The sequence below is a fragment of the Necator americanus genome, chromosome I, assembly GCF_031761385.1.
Source record: "Necator americanus strain Aroian chromosome I, whole genome shotgun sequence".
Lineage (NCBI taxonomy): Eukaryota > Metazoa > Nematoda > Chromadorea > Rhabditida > Ancylostomatidae > Necator > Necator americanus.
In genome coordinates this window covers 10,182,673-10,201,347 of record NC_087371.1, presented here as the reverse complement: position 1 = coordinate 10,201,347, position 18,675 = coordinate 10,182,673, and the positions used below count along the sequence as shown (strand labels likewise).

The window sequence follows — 18,675 nt, the reverse complement described above, 5'->3', positions numbered from 1 at the left end:
AAGATGGGCGTCGATTAGTGTTGAGCGGAAAAAGCGGGGAGAGCTAACAGAAATCCACGACGAGAATCAGGAAGTTGGACTGAGATCTGAGATCCTAAATCCCACGAAGCACGTGAACGTCAGAAAAAGGCACCTTTTTAATAGCAGGACGGAAAGTCATGTCATAACATCCTGAATATTGCAGAAATCCGGAGCACCTTCGGCCACCGCCCAAAAAAAATGAGAAGAAGATTGAAACGTACATACGAGGACTACATAGGTTTGCCACTTTGAGTACAAGTTAGAAGAAAATAGTATTCAAATCATAATCATAATTATTATCAATTAGTTAATTATGGTCATTCAAATAAGAAAACATACTGTCTTTTGGGAAAATCAGGACATATCCTAGCCTATTGCGGACAACTTAACTTACTGAGCGTTCACAGTCCCCGCTGGCGGGCTGACGCGACGCATCCGCCGCAACTCCAAGCCGCAATGCATGTTGGGTGCTTGCATGTACTAAGGGCCTCACATCGTTTACAGATTTAAAGATTCGAAAATCCAAACCTCTGAGTTTTGATGCCTGATCGCTGCGTATACAGTTTTTGCTTAGAACATCCACTATACCTTAAGGTATGGTAGAACTTCATTGGGATGAGGACAATGAACAGCTGATTCTGGAAATTAGTTTTTTTTTCCGAAAATGTGTAGTTAATGAAATTTAAAGGGTGGGAAAAAATCCAAAATCTGCAGTTGCAACTTTTTATTATTTATTTATTTATTTTATTTTAACGTACCATTAGGATTTTATTAGTTATTGCGTATTTATTCATGCAAAGCCACTGAAGTCCTTAAGAAAACATGAATATATGATCTGATCTATGTTTATAATTTGTGTGGTTTAAATATCGCTCTTTAGAAATTGTTTGTATAGGGATCCCGCATGGGAATTCCTAATTAGTCAACCAACCAATTTTTCGCAGATGTTTTCGTCTTTCCCATGGCAAAAACCCATGATTAATCGCAATTTCATTTTTTTTCAAAACAATTTTCATTACACCAAGCATACATTTGCTTATTTTTCAGTGTGTTGCACAAAAAAAAAAACAAAAGGGTTCATTTTGATGCAAAGGAATGGTTGAGTTGAAGTTGAAACAAAAACAGGTTGGTTGCACGCTTTCCAAAGCAGTGAGCGTGAAAAGTCCTTCAAATGGATTCGTAACAAAAAGACAATGAACTTGAAAGTGCAACGAAACACCTGTACCTCTTTCTTTTTCTCTCACTCTCATTCCCTTTCACTCTGTTTCATCCTCTTTTTCCCGAACGCAGTCCTAATCTCTCGAAAGATTGTTCCAGACGCAGCTCTTTCCGGCTGCAGTTCTGGAAAGAACGGAAAAAAGCATAACTTTTCATATGAAATCCATAGGGATGGACGTCGTTAAGGAAGCACGTTACGTCAAACTATTCATATATAACTAGCAGATTCAGCTTTGGAGATATGGGAAAATTACGGCGCGAGGCCAGATAGCATTGACAATGGGAGGAGGAGGAGGAGCGCCTTAAAAATGATTTCGAAAAGAATTGGAAGGCGAAATAGAGGGTGGGGCGTTTGGAATCAGAAGCTTTGAATAACCTAAGGCAAATTCAAAGACTGGCAGAATTTTGTATAGCAGTAAAATTAATGCAAATAGTTGAATTGAATTTGTAAAATTATCCTTTCCTGCATCTTTCACCGCTTCTCATCTTTTTCTAAAATTTTTGAAATAACAAACTTCTTTTTTGCTTCGTCAGCTGCGACGAAGCGGTGTTTATAGAAATTTACACAATAGGAGCATAGAATGGAAACAGAAATAGTTTTCTTATAAATAACGACTATCATGAGCAAGAATTGAAATCGATACCGCGGGAATTCCTTCGCTGACGAAGAGTATTGAAGCAGCGTGACAAACAAGCAATTTGCCTCCGCACGTGTGCTCAAGAAACGCAGCGAAATTGCTGTGAGCATTTCAAAGTTTTTTTTTTGGTAAGTGTGGCGAGACATTTTTCCAATAACGGTTACGACTTGACTAATTGTCCATCACCGGGTCCGTTGTGAGACGTAAGGGAGTCATTGAAATCGAGAACTCTTCTAATGAAAATACGTGGAGCGAAATCTTAAATAAATTTTCAGAAGAGCTACAAATACAAGAAAACATGACAGAAAATGTGTTATAGTACGGTCAAAACGACATGAACCCCGGTCCTGTTGCGTAAGCGGCTGCGCTCGAAACGTTGCGACGGAGCGTAGCGGTAAGGATCGAGTGAGGACCCCTATCTCTGCAGTTTGCGATCGTCTCACCTCGATTCCGAGCGCAGCTGCCTACGCAACTCCATTATGCTTCATAACGTTTTGCCCCTACCAAACTTCTGAATAGCCGCGACACATCTGCCGCGATTCACGCACCTTATTGAAATCACTTTCTTTCTCTCAACTTTTTATGTAGCGGTTTGGGGTAGATTTTGCAGCTAAACGTCTTCGAATGATGCAAATAAAATTACTCTTTGTGGAATTTTGAACTTTTGATTTGTCGGTCGATTCTATTAGTTTTATCGATTTTCATAGTCTTTTTTAAAACTTCATCGCTCTGTCTGATTTGGACCAAATTCTGCAGACAGTTAGTTTACCACAGAGTTGTTCACCTTTCATACAAAGGTATCGATCTAATTATCGCCCTTATCGATTTCATCGATTCCCGTCGCTTTCTTCTAGATGCGGTGATAAATTCCCACACCGAATAACACGTCCATTCTGCGCTAAGAGCGAAGATGGATTGTTTTCTTTTTTTGTAGTATCAACTTTCAGGGTTCAATGGAGCCCTGCTTTATTTATTCGGGATAGGAGGTATAGTAATCCTTCCACACGTCAATTTCAAGTGTAGTGGTCACTTTATACGGAAATATTAGTATTTTTTTGTTTCGGCAGCGTGAGAATATGTTACGAGTTCGAGCGGAAACAGGAAGTTTCTCAGTTTTTTTATAACGAGAACTTTATTTTCTCTTTGCATAGATCATTTCTGGTGGAGTTCTTTTCTGGCCCTGGATATCTGCTCTTCATAACCTCAATTAAGGAACTGCGAATCAACTTTGTGATTACTAGTAACCTGCCGAAATTTTTTTTCCATGTTCTAGATCTAGCTAATTCACTTAGTCCAGCTCTAACTATGAAATAAGCTGACTAATAAGCTCTACCTGCAAAAAAAATCTTCGATTGAAAGAGATAGGGACATAAGTGGACTGAAGAGAGCCTTGAGCTCATAGCAAGTGAATTCCCTGATTGTTTTCTTTCCTGAAGTGATTATTCAACTGAATTACTGTGGAATGTAATTATTTCATGATAAAAATCATCCTTCAATCTGTTTGCATTCTTGTGAAACACCTTTCCAGAAATTATTGCCATTAAAGTTCCCGGAATGAAGCGAAAGATTTTTTTCCTTTATACATACTCCGAATAGGAAGGAGGTAATTAGTTCAATTTTACAAGATTCAAAGGAATGTGAAGTACATGTGAGATCGATGAAAAGAAAAGAAATAACTAGCGACATAGGCGCTTCTGCGGAACTTTTAATAATAAACGTCGTGAAATTAAAGAAAAAACCACTGTAAATCTAGAATTACTGCAGAATTGGAAAGGTGAAATGAAAAAAAAAGAATAATCTTAAATATGATCTGGAAAGATATTTCGTAGCGGCTATGAAACGAAAAGTTTCTATTGTTTCAGAAACTTTTCCAGAAGAGTTTATGAGTCTTCCTTCGGAGTTTGGGGATTATCCTGCACTCCATCAGTTCCTGGGAATGTCGAACTTAACCTTCGTGTATCCACACTTTTTACGCCGACATAATCCACGCAAATACTCTACGTCAGTTAGATAAATCGCGCGTCTCGATCCTTAATAGATTGCTAGCAAGGAAAAAAAATCGATTCGTAGCCTCGCGGCATCAACAGCTTTTTGTGAGGTTGTGGCCCTATGCGAACACTTTGTTCGAGCGCAATTTACGCAGCTCTTTCTTAAAAAGGTGCACTTAGGATATGGGTTAAAGTGATAGAGATTTATTGAGTCTGACGCTACTATTAGATCCACAAAGATTTACGGTCGAATAATTTGGATTTGAGTCGGGGGATTTTGAACATTGGAAAATCCCTGGAAAGGATTATACGTAGAATAATTGATCAATAATTGATGTTGCATGACGGCATTTGCTCGAAATTTTGCTAAACTAATTGTAAAGTCGAAAAAATCAATAATATCATGTTTGTCTCGTTCTTACTCTTTTTTCACGATCTTAATTTTTTTTTTGTCTGATAGTCGAAAACAAATTCACTTACTTAGATCTTGGCTGACTTACAACTAAATTAGAAATTTTCTTTTTATAAGAATAAAATTTATTACGGCGTACGAGAGAAATTTACGCCTAGAGTTTCTTGCACGTGCACTAGTAGCACAATTATCGCGTGAATAAGCGGTAATGTGGCTATTTGGCTGAATGCCAACGTTGCCTCCGTCTCCCGCCTTTAGACTAAAGCTTAAATCTTTATCTCAAATATGTTCGCAGAGAAGAAAAAGCAAAAAGGGGCACGTAGAAAACACCAGAAGAAATGGGTCAAAGTAGTACTGTTTATGAGTGTCAAATTAATTCAATCATCATCTCTATTGAGAAGAAAATGGAGAGGAAGGGAAGAGAATTCTCCAATCTGCTGATTTCTTGGGGATGAAAAAAAAAAACGAACAAAAACACAAAGCATCTTTATTGGAACCCTGCAATCAGATTCTAACAAGATTACGAAACTCTTCGGATTTCTCTCTGATGCCTATGTAAACATGTAATTCAAGAATTCGATAGAGCTAAAATGGAATATTTCATAAAATCTCATGCATGAGTTATAAGCCATGTTGATGCGTTGAGCGGGTGTGGTTGTGCGAAATGCATCAGACAATTGACCACTCTGCCTTCAGAAGAAAAAAATATATATAGGGAAAACTACCTCCATTGTTGCCCAGTTCGGAAAAAAGCACCTTCTTTGGCGAAAAAAAAACCGGAAGCGACCAAATGCTTAAGTACAGCAGAATCTTTAAAAAATAAAGTTCTGGAAACACAGTTTTCCACGCCTTACCACTAGCAAGGGAAGAGGTTAACAAAAGAATTCGATTAATTATGCTATACATTATACCATTGTTAGTGTCGGGTTGCTATGGTAATTATACCGTTAACGATGACAATTTTCCCACATCCATCTTTTTTTCTCGCGGAATTTCTAAGATTTTAATGTGAATTTAAGTTTGTGGAGGGCAAAGTGGGTAAGAAGTTGTGACGTATGTCGCGAATAGCCGTCTGGAATTATGCGAAGTGTTGCGAGCATTTCCAGAGCTCCCCCGGCTCTAAGCGCTGGCCACGCCCAACCTGAAACGCCCATCTTTGTGTGTGTGTACGGCTCGCGCCCCACTAGTAGACGACTACGCACACAGCACAGCTTTCATTGATTTTCGATGTTGTTTGGCGAGTTCGTATGTGTGCGGTGGAGGTGGCTAGAATTACTTCCAGAAGCGTAGAGTAATAGTTGTGCGTGAACGTGAATGCTTCCAGTACATCCAAGGCCGGAGAAGGCGTTAAGTCGGCTCGGCGGCAGTAATTCTCAAATTTCGGGGAGCGATGTTGGATTGGAAAATGCTGTTGGTGAAGGTAAAACTCCGCGATTTCGCCTAGAAAGGAGCGCCAACTTCCGACGAATCCAAGGTTTACAGCTGTTGTTGTTGCCGATATTCCAATGCGAAACAATCCCTGGGGGAAGGGAACGAGGTTAAACTACTTCCGCGACTTGAAATCGAATGAGAAAGAAACACGATTCAACTGCTACATATGCATACATCTTAGCAATTTTTAGAGCTTCTAGGCGCTTGTCTTCAAAACACGTTGTTCTAGCGGGAATATGAGAAGAGAAATTGTAGCCATACATGCGGTAGTCAGAGCCGGTGCTTCGACCCTCTTCACTTCTGGATCGTTAGCGAAAAGACCGCCTTCACTTTGGACGGTTGTCGAAGGGATCCTCATTAGTTGAGCTGCACCACTTAGCTAGACTCCTTCACTTGAGGAATGTCCGGCTCTTCCATATCGCAACAATGATTGTAACAGTTGAATTCTACGGGATTTCTTGGGCAAGGTTCACCTTTATCTAGTAGACAATAAATAAATGTGCGAAAAGCTGAGACACACTAAACACCTACTCTAGTCGAGCTGTACCTTAGAGCGCAAAAATTGTTCTCAGAGCACAAAATAGGCAGAGGCTCAGCATCCTTCCAGTCTCTCCAGTAAGGATATCATTGCATGTCAGGCATTCCATCTGATAGCTTACTCCGATCTTCGTGCAATCTCCAGTTTTACTGAACGGACAAACAGCGCAACATTCTGACACACATTGCCTATCGTAGAGTCTAGTACGAACCAAGTGTCGCTTGATTTGGTAAGACTGGAGATTGCACGAAGATCGGAGTAATCTACCAGATAGAATGCCTGGCATATAATGCCATTTATATCGGAGAAGCTGAAAGGATACTGAGCCTGCGTATCAAAGAACATTTCGCCCGTGAAAGGCGTGGGAACAAGATGACATCATTAAAGCACCACAAGAAGGGGAAACATGATGGGAGTGAGTTTGAAAATAAGTGTACGATATCAGCCCATGAGAAAGAAATAACTGCTAAGAAGGCACTTAAAGCATTCTGGATTTCCGTAAGAAGTCCATCAGTGAGTAACAAAAATGAGTGATTATCAATTGCCAAAGACTTCATACCGTTCGTAGCACTCTGTGAGCTATAAGATTATATCACATCCAGTTTCTTAACGTTATCCAAACACCAGTACTTAAACGCATCACCCCACGAATCTGAGGTGGTAAGGATTTCGGGTGGAGTATTCGTATACGGGATAGCAGATTATGGAGCGGTGGGTAGTTCCGTCCATTTCTTGCTAATTGGCGTAAAAAACGGCCCGGAAGATGTGGCGCGTGCACAAGGCTGGCGCGCTCCAATTAGGAATTAATTCGGCAATACTCGGCAATTAGGAAGAAATGGACGGGATCACCCCTCTCTCCATAATCTACGATCCCGTATACGAATACTCCACCTGAAATCCGTACCATCTCAAATTAGTGGGGTGATGCCTTTAAGGAAACTGCACAGTGCGTAGATCTCATTCGCTTTGGGTGGCAATCCGTAACAGCGCGGTGGTTCACGTTTCCGCCTGTCGGTGAGACTGGTCAGTTTGTTCTAAGGTCCTTGTGTGATGTGCTTAGAAGAATATCGCGGCTTGGTAAAGAGAAAGGAGGGGCTTGATCAGATAAGCATAGTATCAAAGACCTCGAACCGTGTTCAAGCCTTTGATAAACACGAAGTTATCGGAAGATGAGGCCAATAATAAAGCTTCACCAAAACCTCGTCGGCATAACAAGAAAACATAGACGCAAAGCCCAGTGCCGAAGTTTCAGGAAGAGAGGACTTGGAAATTATCAGTATTACTGTTAAGGTAGCACATTTTGCTACAAAGTTCCTTTTTTTCGCCTAGGATTTCCAAAACCGAAGCTATCTTACATCCTACAAAGGTCGGTAACAGCAAATGTACAAAATGACAAGGATGTGAAGGTCCTCGAATTCGGAAATAAACTAGCTTGTTTCTCTTTCTTATTATTGTGGTGTACATCACTTATCAGTTTATTTAATCCAACTAGTTATGAAACAAGTGAACAAAGATAACTGCAACAAATTTATAATAATTGGGATTTGTTTTTAATAGGAATGAATAATAATAGAGATAAATGATACAAATTTAGACGCTACTTGACGGTTGGGGGGTCGATTTTCACTCCCCGTCACCTCTCCATCCATGTCCTGAAAGCTGAAGCTGAATGGATACTTATACTAAACTAGGGAGGATGATGAAAAAACTCAATAGAAACTTTGTCATTGCTATTTTGCAATACCCAATTTTGTGTGCAAATTTTCGACGGGTTACCGTAGTTCAGATACTTTTCTCCAAACCTTAAGGCTTAGGTACCTTCCAAATTGGTCATAATAAGATAATGGAGGCGTGCCGTATATGCATTGAACTTAATTGCTGCGAAAGTATACAGTACTTCCCACTGCTTATTTTCGATGTAGATTACGAACTGCTTCGAAGTTAATATGTTTATTTGAAAATGATGGCTTTCTCACTAACGTTGGGTGATTCGCAAACAACCTAAACTCGGTCTATGGATCGTCGTATTCCGATGGGAGTGCATGTATAAAGGATGAAGTTTCTGGCCTTAATCAATCCGCTCAGGATGCGCCCTCACGTTCACTTCAATTCAGAATCGTTTGAGCTTCGCGAACGTGTAACTGGCCTATACAATGACTTGCGGTGGCTAGCCGATGTGTCAAGTCAGTGTTTATATCCTCCCAGACAATTCTGGTACCAATTTATCGACCCCGGAGGGATGAAAGGATTGGTGAGGACTAGTGCGGATTCGAACCTCCGATCGATTGTGCAGGAAGCGGAACCTCTAACCGCTACACTACACCCGCCATAGTATACCCGAGTGTACGTATAGTAGGGATTAAACGACATGAAGTACGGTGCAGTTGCATAAGCGGCTGCGATCGAAGAAGACCGTTGCTAGTCATTTTCTTCTGCAGTTCGCGATAGTCCCACCTCGATCCTAACCTCAAGCGCACTGCTTCGAGCGCATCCCGCTTACGCAACTGCACCGTAATTCATGCCGTTTTGGCCGTACTACAAATGCCACTTTAACTAAGTGTATTTGTGCAATCTGCACATAGAGCGATATAATTGACGCCTAGTGCGTTGCATCTTACCTTCACTTCTTCGCAATGTTCTATTTTTGTGCTTTATCTGTTTCACCTCATTAGATTATCAACAATACAAATATTTTAGGATGACCGCTGCTGGCGGTCGACACTCGCAGCGTGAAGCGATGATGTTGACCGTAAATGAGATTGTTGCGCACCTAGTGGATGCTCACCGTCAAAACGGGACTGTGAATTTGAACCGACTGAAATGCTTGGTAATTTGATGATTTTAATTGATATGGGAAGTTAGTTTTTTAAACCCTTCATTTGGGTAAGATGTAGTTAAGGGGATACTGGTGTTTCTTTTAGTAACTTTAGTTTACATATCACAGATCCTCTAAGACTAATACATAGCCCTTAGGACCCCAACTGATTTCATTATTTACTTCGAGAAATAAGGTCGCCACTAAGTACACCACTCCTCCTCCCAGCCCCTCCCCAATTGCATTTTACCTCTTCATTTTCACTTCTTCACATCGCAAATATGTTCGTCGAAGCGTTAGGATTACAAATAACCACATCATTGATAATGTGGATTGATTATATATATATATATATATATATATATATATATATATATATAAGTACTTTCTTTTGCATTCTCTTGAGTAGCTAAAAAGCGGTATACAGTAATGGAATCATAAGTTCTAATTGGGTCAGTGTAACGAGAAATGTTTAAATATAGTAAGATGGAGTCAAGATCATCTCAAAATGAAAATCACCCTGTCCAAGAAATGTGGCAGCTCGAACGGGTAGAATGTAATTAGGGGGACTCTGACGCACCCAAATCGAACTGCTTTCCTACCGTATTTACTGCGATTATTTGAGGTAATTCGTGGCGGGGACTTCCACTGTGCCAGTACCGTGCCTGCATTCAGAACACGAAAAAGGTCATGGAGCACAATTGAGTAGCTGAGTCAGTCGGGGCCATAAAACATAAGCATCAGTCTTAGAGGATCTACGACATGTAGATTGAAGCTACTAAGAAAAAGGAAGACAGAACTGGAACTACTACTGTTTTAACTTTACCAAATCTTCCAAACAAGAGGGAAAATGTAGTTGTGGGGCCACTCAGGGCCACCCTTCTTTCTGGACGATCTGTCTTACTTTCCCACTTAGTAAATTTAGCTTACACGTCATAGATCCTCTAAGACTAATGCTTAGGTCTTAGGGCCCGACTGCTTTAATTATTTACTTCCGGAAATAGGGGCGCCACTGAATGAAGACTCCCAAGTAGTTTTACTCCGAACACGTTTGCGAGAAATAAATAAACTAAGTCATATCATGTGTTGCTTCCAAGGAAAAAAAAAACCGAAAATGAATTCCTTTGCATTTCAAGATCACTAAACGTGCATGCAACCTGTTTTATTCACACATTTTCGATTTGCATTTGCAAATTGGTGACCTTAAAAACGGCTGTTGGGTTAGCCTTTATGAAGTCTGTGCAGATTTCGTGATGATCTCACGCCGATCCTAACTGCTAGGTTAGCCGCCCCACTTTGAGCGCAGCCGCTTACGCAACTGCACCGAATTTTAGGTCATTTTGACGATGACTAGTTATGATACAGTCAAAAAGCAAAAAATTTAAGATCTGCTGTCCATTTACACAGTTTTTGAGATAGTTTTAGTAGTTATCAATGTTCAAATGCGTAACCATCGATCGAAAATAACCCCAAGTCAGGTTCTGAATCGTCCACCAGAACAGCATAGTTGGCCAAATTACTATGGAAGTGAAAACGAGTCGGAGTAGAACTGACGACATTTTGTTTTGACAATAGTTTTGTACCCTCCACAACGGTTTACCGCCTCATAGTGGCGTGGAGGTGACACTGGGCGTCGAACTGCGATGCACAGCGGAGGTTCGTCCTCCGGCAGGGTCTCCCAAGCTGAGAAGGAGTTCGACACATCCGACATTCCGACTTCTCGGAATCGGAAGCCTAGCTAAGAGTAAACCACTGCTAAGATTCACCACCGTCTTGGCAAAATGTCGCAAGGTGGTTCCCTGATCCATATAGGTTGGGCGACGACCTGTGGTGAAAGCTAAGCTCGCCGTGGCATGGCTGCTTAGTTTGGGGAAAAGTCTCTTTGCCACTCCAGCATATTCACTGCCTCAGTACCCTGCACACTGGGCCCTGCCGTCTCAGACGTCGGACGGTATGGCGACCGGTGAGAGGCGATCAAATCTCAGGTTGCTCAGGACGTCATTGATTCTGGACCAAGGCGACACACGCACGACTCGCCATGAAGACTGTCTCAGACTGTGTACTTACAACGCGAGAACAGTTTCCACAGACGCCGACCTGCATGCCCTTCTCGGAGCTGCAAAGCGTATCAAATTTCACGTGATTGCTCTGCAGGAGACCAAGTGCAGAAGGAGCGACGTACGACAGATGAATGACGGTACACTCGTCATTCGTGGAGAGAAGGTTCCGTCGCGAAATGTAGGCGGTGTTGGTTTCGTTGTGCACCCATCTGTCGTCCATCTCGTCGATTCTCACGAGATCCTGTCACCTCGTCTGGCCATTCTTCGCCTCCGCCCTCTGCGCCAAAAATCCATCAGTATCATCAACTGCTATTCACCAACATCAGCAGCTGATGATTCCGAATTGGACGCGTTTTACGAGGAGCTGGAGGAAGTAGTCCACAACGAGAAGTCCTTTTACAAATTCGTTGTCGGAGACTTCAACGCAAAACTAGGAAAGGCCACAGAAGAGGAATACAGGATTGGAAGATTTGGACTAGGGGACCGGAATGAAAATGGCAATCGTCTCGCCGGGCTGTTGTCCGCCGCTCGCCTCTTTCATGGGAACTCTCTTTTCATGAAAAAAGATCATCGTCGGTGGACATGGGAATCGCCCAATGGCGCGACTCGTGCAGAGATCGACCACATACTCACCAACCGGAGGTGGTGTCTACTTGACGTCTCAGTAGTACCATCCTTTTGTAGTGGTTCTGATCACCGTCTCCTTCGTGCGAAAATACGACTTAGCCACACGATGGAAAAGAACATCTGCTATCGGCAACGAAGGAGAAAAGAAGTCGTCTACGACGATTGCGTACTCGAGGACTCCCTGTCCCAAGGTGACTGGCACATCGAGGAGGACCCAAACGTGGACTACGAGATGCTGCTCAGAGGATTACGAGCCTGTGCTGAACGTGCCTCGAAGTCGCGCACGACAAACTTGGATCGAATTTCGAAGACCACCAAGGAATTGTTAGGAAGAAGAAGGGCTTTGAGGCTTGATCCGAATGCATCGCACATTGAGCGGTTAGTAGCAAACACTAGCTGCAGAAAAGCGTTGCAGGAGGATCTTTTGAAGTACAGGCAGAAGAAGATTCTAGAAGCAGCACAAAGAAGAACGAGTCTAAAGAAGTGCCGCAGGGATCTCCGCGAATATAATATTCCGCTAGCAACCTTGCTCAGCGAAGACGGGACTCGCACGTCTTCTCGTCGTGAGATGGAAATCATTACGGAGAGGTTCTACTCGAACCTTTTCCGTTCATCAACTCCTGTGTCAAGCCCAATCATCCCCACTGGCGAAGCTCCACCACGGATTCTCCCTTCGGAAGTACGAGTCGCTATCAAGAGCATGAAACCTGGCACAGCCCCCGGACCTGATTTTATTTCAGCAGACTTTCTTCGGGCTGGTGGCCATCCGCTTCATGTAATCTTAGCAGCGCACATGACATCCTATCTTCAGAAAGAAAGGATCCCAGACCAGTGGAAGACCTCGCGAACCGTTCTTATCCATAAGAAAGGTGACCGAGAGGACCTTCGGAACTACCGTCCGATATGCTTGCTGAGCGTGTTATACAAAGTATTCACCAAGATCATCCTCACACGCATATCTAGGACGCTGGATGAAGCCCAGCCTCAAGAACAAGCTGGATTCCGCCAAGGGTTCAGCTGCTTGGACCACATCCAGACCGTGTCGAGGGTCATAGAGGTTTGCCGGGAATACCGCCTGCCCCTTGTTCTAACCTTCGTCGACTATGAGAAAGCCTTTGACAGCGTAGAAACGAATGCAATACTGTCAGCGCTGGTCGATCAAGGTGTGGACGCGTCGTATGTGAGGACATTAGCCAACTGCTACGAACGATGCACGACTAGGATACAGCTTTTCCACCGCCCTCTCACCATACCCATTGGAAAGGGGGTACGACAAGGCGATACCATATCGCCGAAGCTGTTCACGGCTGCATTGCAATGGATAATGAAATCACTATCCTGGGAAGAAAGGGGCATACGTGTTGATGGAAGATTTCTTTCGAACCTTCGTTTCGCGGACGACATCGTTCTCTTTTCGAGCAGTACCAATGAAGCAGAAACGATGCTCAACGAATTGAACGAAGCAGGGAAGAGAATAGGACTACGAATAAACAGAAAGAAGACACAGTTCATGAAGAACGCGCACTGTGAGGACGGAGGAGTACAACTTGAAGGCTCCCAAATCGTGGAAACTCCGTCATACGTATACCTCGGACGTTCTACGAACATGGAAAACGACTTGAAAGAAGAACTGAATAGAAGAATGAGAGCAGCATGGGCAGCATTCGCAGCCGTCAGGGAAGCTATGGACCAACTGACGGACCATGATCTTCGTGCCCATCTGTTCGACTCGACAGTCCTTCCAGCGCTCTGTTACGCAGCGGAGACGTGGGCAGACACCGCGGCCACGTCTAGGAAGCTACTTACTACCCACAGAGCCCTTGAGAGATGTCTCCTGAAGTTTAACCGGCGCACACAACACCTTGCCGGTCTTCGTAGCTCCGACTTAAGAGGAATGTCCCGTCTTCGCGACCCAGCGGAATATGTATCGAAAGCAAAACATAGATGGGCCGGTCACATCATGAGAAGAATCGACGATAGATGGACTAAAAGAACGCTAGAGTGGATCCCAAGGGACGCTAAACGCCCCCGAGGGAGACCGCCAACGAGATGGAGTGACGTGTTCGCTGCACGGATGGACCAGCTGAGAGCTCAGCTGGATACGGCTCAAGGACCTCGTCAACGTCACTCACGAAGCTTGAGAACATCTTGGATGACAATGGCGAGGGAACGAAATGAGTGGAAGAGATGCTGGGGCCCGCACGTCGAGTGAAGACGGGCCATCTAAGTATCTAAGTAAGTAAGTAATAGTTTTGTACATTCTCAACAGTACAGCTTAGAGCTCATCTCAAAACCGTAATGATTTCCGTATATAGAACTAGTCATTAGTTTATTTTTTTCCTGCTTTACCTAAACGGTACTTTAGCAAAAAGCACCATAGAGTAGCAATGCTCTTCCACGGGCGTATGGTTTTAACTCATCAATATATTATATTAATTGGGTTCTTTTTGATTCTTAACTATAGCAAACTCTTTCAGATCGCTCAAAAATATGGGCTAAGTTCACAACCCAAATTGGTTGATATAATTGCTGCGGTTCCACCTGAGTTCAAGGTGAGTTCTTAGCTCTTCTCTCCCTCTTTTCTTTTTGAATAACTCTAGAAAATATTTAGTTAGGTTCCATTTAAGTCATCAAACCACAAAGCATTATGTAGTTGATGTAGTTATTCGTTCTTGTAAGTACATCTACATATTAACTATTAAAAAACAACATAATCCATCACCCATACATGTTCCGTAACTAGGAGAACCCTTGCGGTATCTATTTTCTTTTCTTTCGCATGTTTGCGTTCGAACAACAAAACTAATCTCGCCAGTTGCATTCAATGTGCATACTTTAATACTCTATTTCAGGATGTGTTGCTCCCTAAACTTAAAGCGAAACCAATCCGAACGGCTTCTGGAATTGCTGTAGTAGCGGTGATGTCGAAACCGCACCGTTGTCCACATATCAATTTCACAGGAAATGTGTGCGTGTACTGTCCAGGAGGCCCGGATTCGGATTTTGAATACTCGACACAGAGTTATACAGGATATGAACCGACAAGCATGAGGGCTATAAGAGCAAGGTTGAATATAACCCTGATTTCCCTTGGAAACTTTCCATAATTCTGGTTCTTATCAATTCAGATATGATCCTTTCCTGCAAGCTCGTGGAAGAATTTTACAGTTGATGCAGTTAGGGCACTCAATTGACAAGGTTTTTTTTTTCCTTTTCTATACCGGAGGTGTCGATTTGTTTGCAGAATGCCACTTCTAACTGTTTTAGGTTGAGTTCATCGTCATGGGTGGTACCTTCATGTCCTTGCCGGACGACTACCGCGACTACTTCATTCGTAACCTACATGATGTTTTAAGTGGTCACACTTCTAGCAGTGTCAAGGAAGTATGTTTAATTCACCAGTCTTGGCCCCACCCTTGTTTTCCCTTTATCTGTCTGGAAAAGTTTAACTTGAGAATCACGAGGCATACATTCAGGACTTTGTGTGTTTCTTTGTTGTAATTCAGCAGTAGTATCTTATCTAGGCTGTAGCGTACTCTGAACGTAGTAAGATAAAATGTATTGGAATCACGATCGAGACTCGCCCCGATTATTGTCTACCCCGCCATCTCGATGACATGTTACTATATGGATGTACAAGGCTTGAGATTGGAGTACAGTCCACTTACGAGGACGTGGCAAGAGATACGAACAGAGGACATACGGTAAGAAATTATCCTTGCACCAGCATAGTCCCATCACTCCACTGAGATCTAGGTTAGAATGAGTTCAAGCACAGCGTTCTTTCATTGTGACATCATGACATCGCAGTGGAATTTGATAGGTGCAGATGGAATTTTGTTATTGAGTCTTCTTTTCACAGAGATAGGCGGATGAATGGGATTTTAAAAAGTACCGACAGAGCATGAAAAACATGTTACCACTTTACTTTTTGCATCTGCTCTTCCAGCAGTGCTTCCACTTCGCCTGGTTGGTGAAACAAAGTGGGAATTAACTTAACTTTCTCAGCTTTTAGTTACCACTAAATGCACTCTGCATGAGTTACTACCCTAAATTTTTGATTCATTAGGTTCAAATTTTTCCTTTATTGTTAGACATAGCTTTCTTAATGGTCCTTTTTCGTATATTCTTCCTCACTTTTTTACGACTTTCCTTTATGTTTTTGAATCTCAGGTTAAATCGGTATGCGAGACGTTTCACATGTCTAAAGACAGTGGCTATAAAGTTGTGATCCATATGATGCCCGACTTACCAAACGTGGGACTGGAGAGAGACATTGAGCAGTTTATTGAACTATTCGAAGTGATTTCCGTAAATCCTCGGAGGTGCACAAACAACCTCCAACTGCACATCGATAACGGCAAATTGAGCAATTTAGAATCCAGAATTCCGACCAGATGGCCTAAAACTGTATCCTACACTCGTAATCAGAGGTACGGGTTTGTACGAGTTATGGAGGACTGGCAGATACAAGGTTGATTGTTTACTCTAATGTAACACTTTGATTTCTGGTGTGTTAGACAAGATATTAGAGGTTCCACTAAAACCTAATTTTTTTTCCAGAGTTATCCACCATCCGTATTGGTCGACCTGATCGCTCAAATACTAGCAATCATTCCGCCATGGGTCCGTGTATATCGGGTGCAACGTGACATTCCAATGCCCCTTGTAAGGGTATTATTATCCTTCATTGTCCGTTGGATCGTTTTTTCAATGAAATTTTTCTCTGACTAGGTGTCAAGCGGTGTTGAACATGGTAATCTCCGAGAGCATGCTTTGTCGCGCATGAAAGACCTTGGATTAACTTGTCGTGATGTGAGAACGAGGGAAGTTGGAATCCAGGTGAATTAATATGCGGTACTATTTCTCTATAGTCGTGCATTTTATATTTAAGTAATATTTACTTCAAGGAAATTCACAACACGATTAGACCGTATAATGTTGAACTGATTCGACGAGACTATGTTGCCAACGGCGGATGGGAAACGTTTTTGTCGTATGAAGATCCAGATCAGGTTCGTCGCTTTGATTCATCGTTCTTTTTTATGCGTTTTTTAATGGAATTCTCCTTTCATAATTGAGTTTTTCCTTGAGAATTTCAGACATTTCTGCTCCAATTTATCTTGCGAGTTTTTCTCCTCGTTTCTTGTTCTCATAATCCGCTTTCTCGCGTAGTGAAGTTTTTTATTCTTCTGTACGCTGTATTTTTCCGTGTATCAGTGTGGTGATCATTGTCGCAATCACTAAAAAAACTTTTGGGCGTTATTTTTACTTTACCGTCCATGTCGTCCTTGTGATATCATACTAGTTTTAGTTTCTTCCTTTTTCGCATCGCATCATTTTCGCCTTTCTTTTCTTTCCTGTGTCTTCGCTCGTTTTTTCCTTTCTTTTTATTTCCAATCTCTCTTTAAATCTCGACCCGTTAGATTACTTATACTTAATTTATTCGCTCTTTCTTATTTTGATTAAATCTGTTATTCTGATCATTATCATTTCGTTCCTTTTCTCTTCTCATTGTGTGTAGTCAATTTAAGGATATTCTTATTGGTTTGCTGCGATTGAGGAAGATTTCAGACAAAGCCCACCGATCTGAGCTGAAGGTAAGAATCATATATCTTGTTCGAATACCTTGGTAAGAATCGTATACTTCTGTTCACTGTATTTCCTCGTGTCATTGCTTGTAGGGGCATACTTCCATTGTTCGCGAACTTCATGTCTATGGTTCTGTAGTATCAGTATCAGACAGAGACCCATCAAAATTCCAACATCAGGTTAGCATTGCTATTGTGATTGCTACTTTTTTTCTGTTACTTTTTAATGTACAGGACTAGTACGTTCTCCTTTTACCTTGCTACTTGTTTCTGTGCTGTGGCTCTTATTCTTCAGTATCTGCAATTCTAGGGCTTTGGTCAGTTGCTCATGGAGGAAGCTGCACGAATAGCATTTTATGAACACAATTCGACGAAGATTTCAGTGATTTCTGGAGTAGGAACGAGAGACTATTACAGGTTTAAAGTTAAGAACTTGTTGCACGCCCGAGAAGATAGCATAATTAGACTATCAACGAATTCTTTAGAAAACTGGGATACGAACTAGATGGTCCATACATGAGTAAGATGTTAACTGCCGACGAATTTGAATCGAGAAACTGAGTAGCTGAAGTACTGTCGTTGTTGTTTGCCGTTGTTGGGTTTGTTTGTGTTTTCTTTTTTTTTTTTTTTTTTTGTTGCTAAATATTGCTCCAATTCGTTTGAGAGGACCCCGCTCTGTGTAATGGCATAGCAGAAAGTTTTGATGGCCTTATTTTCTCAATTCTTTTATGGATATTAACCTTCTCGCTCGAGATCCCTTTACCATTCGTCTGCTGAGAACTATATTTGTATTATGATTTCATAAAGATTCAAGACTTCTTGTGATTTGGTACTTTTGATTAGATTAAGCGCTGAACGATGCTTTTAATTTGTCCACCATTTTAGAAAGAATGATCGCCACCACCGTATATTGCAACTAATCCTCCGATTTACGGTGGCAGTGGTGATCCTTAATAAAACGGGTCTACGGTGAAATGTTAAAGTTATTTGGTCGAACGTAGGTCGAATTACCATAAGTTTGCATCCTTTTGGTTTTTGTTCAGTATTGAGCGTCATATGAGCGGAGGATTTGCCTCGAATTTCTTTTCAGTTTTGTATTTTGATTTCTTTTCATTAATTTTGATTTAGATCATTAGAGTTCTGTACTGTACTGAGAAGACTGCATTAGATTGCGATGCTGCTACATGTGCGTATAATTTTTACCAGTAACTTTCTCAGCAGGAAAACATAAACATAATAATACGATTCGTAGTGTAGAGAAAGCGAAAAAAACGCTCTAACACTTATGCATCGGTGACATAGTAAGCAGTCAAAACAAATCATCATCTAGTTAGTA

General features: G+C 41.9%; 1 protein-coding gene across 2 annotated transcripts; it reads left to right on the top strand.

Annotated features, from left to right (window-relative positions):
* Positions 1 to 3: 3 nt before the first annotated feature.
* RB195_005047 (uncharacterized protein) lies at positions 4 to 17,900 on the top strand (the record flags this gene model as incomplete). 2 transcript variants are annotated; one of them, XM_064177331.1, is made up of 19 exons in its annotated part: positions 4 to 9; positions 71 to 129; positions 185 to 259; positions 8,944 to 9,073; positions 10,874 to 13,951; positions 14,226 to 14,300; positions 14,601 to 14,815; positions 14,877 to 14,946; positions 15,016 to 15,132; positions 15,273 to 15,452; positions 15,922 to 16,050; positions 16,127 to 16,222; positions 16,312 to 16,416; positions 16,483 to 16,590; positions 16,659 to 16,763; positions 17,283 to 17,348; positions 17,433 to 17,519; positions 17,650 to 17,756; positions 17,825 to 17,900. In XM_064177331.1, 19 exons carry the CDS (start codon positions 4 to 6, stop codon positions 17,898 to 17,900), a joined length of 4,884 nt encoding a protein of 1,627 aa, XP_064034455.1. The 2 variants fall into 2 exon arrangements, with proteins under 2 accessions (XP_064034455.1, XP_064034456.1); XM_064177330.1 differs by lacking the exons at positions 4 to 9; positions 71 to 129; positions 185 to 259 and having other exon boundaries at positions 8,945 to 9,073.
* Positions 17,901 to 18,675: the final 775 nt, after the last annotated feature.